The sequence below is a fragment of the Plasmopara halstedii genome (genome assembly GCF_900000015.1).
Source record: "Plasmopara halstedii genome assembly, contig: Scaffold_2061, whole genome shotgun sequence".
Taxonomy (NCBI): domain Eukaryota; phylum Oomycota; class Peronosporomycetes; order Peronosporales; family Peronosporaceae; genus Plasmopara; species Plasmopara halstedii.
In genome coordinates, this window is record NW_020188969.1 from 191,771 (window position 1) to 196,178 (window position 4,408).

Here is a 4,408-nt window from a genome sequence, read left to right on the forward strand (position 1 = left end):
CGTCCAGATCTAATTTGATAACGGTCTTCAAACATGATCGTGATTTTGTCAAAAAAATACTGCACGGTGTCTTAGTACCTAGCGCCAGAACGACGCTCGTAGTATTGATAAATTCGACTCTACTGAGTGATCTTAGCCTGTACAGACAGTTCTAAACATATAGCACGACACAATAACGGTAAAAACTTATATTACTACTCACTTTGTTTGCTTCACCTATATTTTCATTGAAAGAGGGTCATCGGACATATCTAAAGCATTTACGATAGAAATTTTGCACACTTACCTCCGATGACGAGATGTACTGATTAAAAATCTGTTTGACAGGCGACCACTTACGTCAATACTCAGCGCTTTACTTACTGTCCTCACACTTGACGATGTGTACTCAGGAGCTTCAACAATGGAGAAACTTTCGGCATATCACAGTCTTTTAGGAATCGAGACATATATTCAATTACTTGCTACCGTCAGCCTCGCCACTGTATACAACTCATGTGCAATGCTTTATTCCGGCACATCAGACTTAACTGACCTCACAAAACAGTAGATTATTCACAACAATTGTAACCAGGTCCCTTGAGTTTTAAGATTTTCAGATGTCGTTTTCCTTACTCCCCATTTGGGATGACGTAATTACTTTTCAGACTGATTTATTTAATCTGTCGTGACCATCGACTATATTGAATTTTCCGTGGCTTTCATCCGTATTGGTACAAAGCGAAAGCACACGTTCTGTGATTTTCTGCGCCACAGCAAGATTATTCAAGCTAAAGAAGTTCAACTGAATGATCGTGTGTTCCAATTATTGCACCCTGGCATTAAAATTTTCAGTCTGTATTTTGTAGAGGCTAAGATGCTCAATTTCGCCGCCATGCCACGAGTGCCAGCTCTCGCTACCACCTAATTGCAAGTACTGTGCACTTGAATACGTCGAAGCTTTTAACTCATTTACTAGTTTTCATCTCAAACAGTCTACTATCTTACTACTAATTTATTATTTGCCCGAATAACGGCTACGTTTTTTTTCAAGCAATCGTTTCAACACTAATGGCCCCTCGTAGTTTGCTCGAGGTTTAGCCTTATCCAACCTCAACACTTTGTCTCACTTTTATCACCTATTAGAGGAGACTTTGATGTAGTTGCGTAATTTGCTTGCAATAATTGCCCTAAGTAAGACAGCTAGAACCCATTGAACCTCTTTGAAAATCAAGTTGGGTTACTTACTCAAGGTCAAACATGCGTTAACCCACTCAGTGACCGTGCCGCTTGTTAACATGGGCAATTTGTACTTTGTACCCAATAATCCAAACAGTACACGCCAAAAGTTTGACGTGAACAGGCGTCACGGTCCGACACGATCTCGTCAGGAAGCCCATGCAGACGGAAAACAACGTCTTCAAAGGCTTGAGCTGTTTTTGCAGGAGATATTTTATCCGTAACATGCGCAAGATGGGCCATCTTACTGAATCGATCTACTAACACAAGGATGCCACTGCGTCTATGTGTGTCACATGGAGGTCCGATTATGAGTCCATCTGACAGACATCCAGCTGTCAGTTCGTAATACCAACGACCGAAGTGGGGTCTGTGTGGAACCTAATAATTTTACCCTTTAACAAATCCACAAGTCCTCACATACTTGCACATCCACTTCTACATGTGTGGCCAATAGCAATCCCGGAAAAGACTGAGAAACGTTGGCTCGCGTCCGAGATTGCCACCCGAAAGGCTATCATGGTACTTTTATTAGAGGTGAAGAAGCAAACCTTCGTCATTTGAAACAACTACTCTTGCTGCATCCTCGTGTTCAACGGCATAGTACAGCATTTTTCTGAGTACTCCAAAACGGTGAAATCGCGATCTTGTGCAAGATAGAAGACCTTGCAAAGCTTTTTCAAAACATTCATTTAAGTACCTTAACAAGTCCTGACATGTCTCATCGGACTTGTACCTTCTGATAATTTCTCCGTGCGCTGTAGTTGTTGCTTGCATTCTGATCGTCTGAACATTTTTGCATTGTCGACATGACTCAAGCATGTTTCCGCTTCTAGAATTGTATCGTAGTCTGAACGTCTTGACAACGCATCGGCTAAGATGTTCGTCTTGCCTAGCTTTTAGTGTTCTACAAAGTTGTCCTCCACAAAAAAGAACCATTGAGCAATTCTCTGCGATAATTAGAATTTGTTAATGCCGTAAGCAGCGAGGCAAAATCTGTATAGATTGTAAAGCACTCCTCCTCAAGCATGTACACACGGAACTTCAGCAAAGCATACTTCATTGCTATAAGCTCTCTGTCACGCACTAAATAGTTCCGTTCCACGGGCCAGAGTTGTCGCTACTGACACGAGACAACTCATTCACGGCCCTTATCATCGTGTTGCATCAACGCAAATCCATTGAATATTCACTTGCTTCGCAAACCACAAGAAAAAGCTGATCGTGTTTGCATTTACAAGGGTAGAAGCTATTCGCAATTTCTTAATTGTTCAGCAAACACCGCCTGATGATCTCTTGAATATTCCCACCATGCTATTTTTGCAGCCCTTCTGTAGCAGTTTATTCTTGATTAAACATGAAGCGATCAAGTGAACAAGCCAGCATCGAAGAGCGGTCTTCGTCTGTACAAAAATGGGAGGTTCTAGAACGCTTGGACGATTCCTCAATTTCTGTTTGCAATAGAAACAAGAGGTTCTTAATGTGACGTTTCTTTTGTTGACCTCGGATCGACAATCGTGATAATCCGACTTACCGCAGCGCAGCTAAGCTGAACTATTGGCTTAGATTTGTTCACGTTGAGACCGAGAATAAGATGGAGTGTCTGCTTCGCCGAGTCGGTGCTGGCAGGACTTCTGATCAGAGCGAGCACAACCAAGATCTAATCGTCGAAGTGTTGTCTTAAGAAACACTATACGCGATTCTCGTGGTTACAGACCACGTCGGGGACATCAAACCCTAGGGCCCGACGAGGTTCCCACGAAAACGAACCCGATGGGAACCGCGCAGTCTAACTATGTAAAAGCGTTGATGATTTTACTATTTCTTTCCACAATGACATTTCAATCGAATCTCGTGATCAATAAATCCCAACCACCCAACAATGCTTTCCACAGAGTTTGATAGCGGATGTGGGGCTGAACGTAACATGATTGAGTGACTCCAGATGTAAGAAGTCGCTCATCGCGTGTAAATTGAATCTTTGCAAAAGCGTTGATCGATGGCTGAAGATCGCTGCGAAAGCCTTTCTAACTTAGTTGAAAAGCAGAACTCAAAACTCGACGTTCTTATGAATGGTTAAGAGAGAGAATTTACCCTTATCAACGAATCCGTTTCCATTCTGCAAGGAAAATTTGTTAATGACGTCACACTGTTTCCTTGGTCATGTTAGAGGCAGTTATGTGATATGCATTTGCCGAAGAAAGGTTCAATCACGCCATGAGACCTCAAAATGCGGAAACGATGTGGCAGCTTCCTCGGCGTCATGCCGTAAAAATAATGTTAGCAGTGCTCTGCAGGTACCCTTATAAATAGACTCATCCCTGACGAAGGAGACAAACGACGTATTTATATTCCGATATTATCTGTACCAGCTCAGAATTTTTTGCCATGCGATTCCTTGCAGACACCCTTGAAGAAAAAATCAACCGTTCAATGAAAGCTTCTAGCTCGAGATGTAAGAGATTTTTAAACCCTTACGAAAAGCCTCGGTCGCTTAAACTCATAGGTGAATAAATTTGGTTGCCAGAAACCATTGTATTTGACAGGGTTTCCACAGTCGGCAATCCACTCAGAAAACCGCTCCGCCACACCATGCATGACAAGGATCAAACATCCGATGAAACACCAGGGCTTAAGAGATCTAATCATGGTGAATCTCCACTGAGGTTTAACGTATAGACCGTAGCCGTTAGCCGATCCGACGGATTTGAACCCATAAAACCGCAACATGCATTCACTCCTATTCTCCATCTCTGGAGACGCTAGCCAATAACTGCGATAATCTCTCTCCTTGAGTACATTCTGAAGATCGCAGCTCAGTGGCATTTCTGCCTTCCGAGTTTAGCTCAAGACCTTTGAAAATATAATTGCAAACCAAATCGAACAAATTTTGTTTTCTGCATTAAAGGTACAGCAGCTTCTTGCTCACCTTGAAAGCTCTTCTTATTCCTACTCGAAGTAAATTTATGCCTAATCAGAGGGCTACTTGGAAAGAAGTGCATGTGCCCAATAATATAGACTTCTGACCGAGACTTATGGCGATCCAGATGGGCCAAAGCTACGTTGAGATCATATTTCGATGCGAGGTCTAAGATGATTCAGTGATTAGCGATGACAGAGACCTAGAGTCTCAAAGAAAGTTACAAAAGAATATTCAGCACATATTTTGTGCCCCGATGTGAGAAAATCG

General features: G+C 42.4%; 1 protein-coding gene across 1 annotated transcript; it reads right to left on the minus strand.

The window, feature by feature from the left end:
• Positions 1 to 3,591: 3,591 nt before the first annotated feature.
• PHALS_02565 (uncharacterized protein) lies at positions 3,592 to 3,816 on the minus strand (the record flags this gene model as incomplete). The annotated part of the gene is made up of 2 exons (XM_024716969.1): positions 3,592 to 3,627; positions 3,697 to 3,816. 2 exons carry the CDS (start codon positions 3,814 to 3,816, stop codon positions 3,592 to 3,594), a joined length of 156 nt encoding a protein of 51 aa, XP_024582514.1.
• Between the last annotated feature and the right edge of the window lie 592 nt (positions 3,817 to 4,408).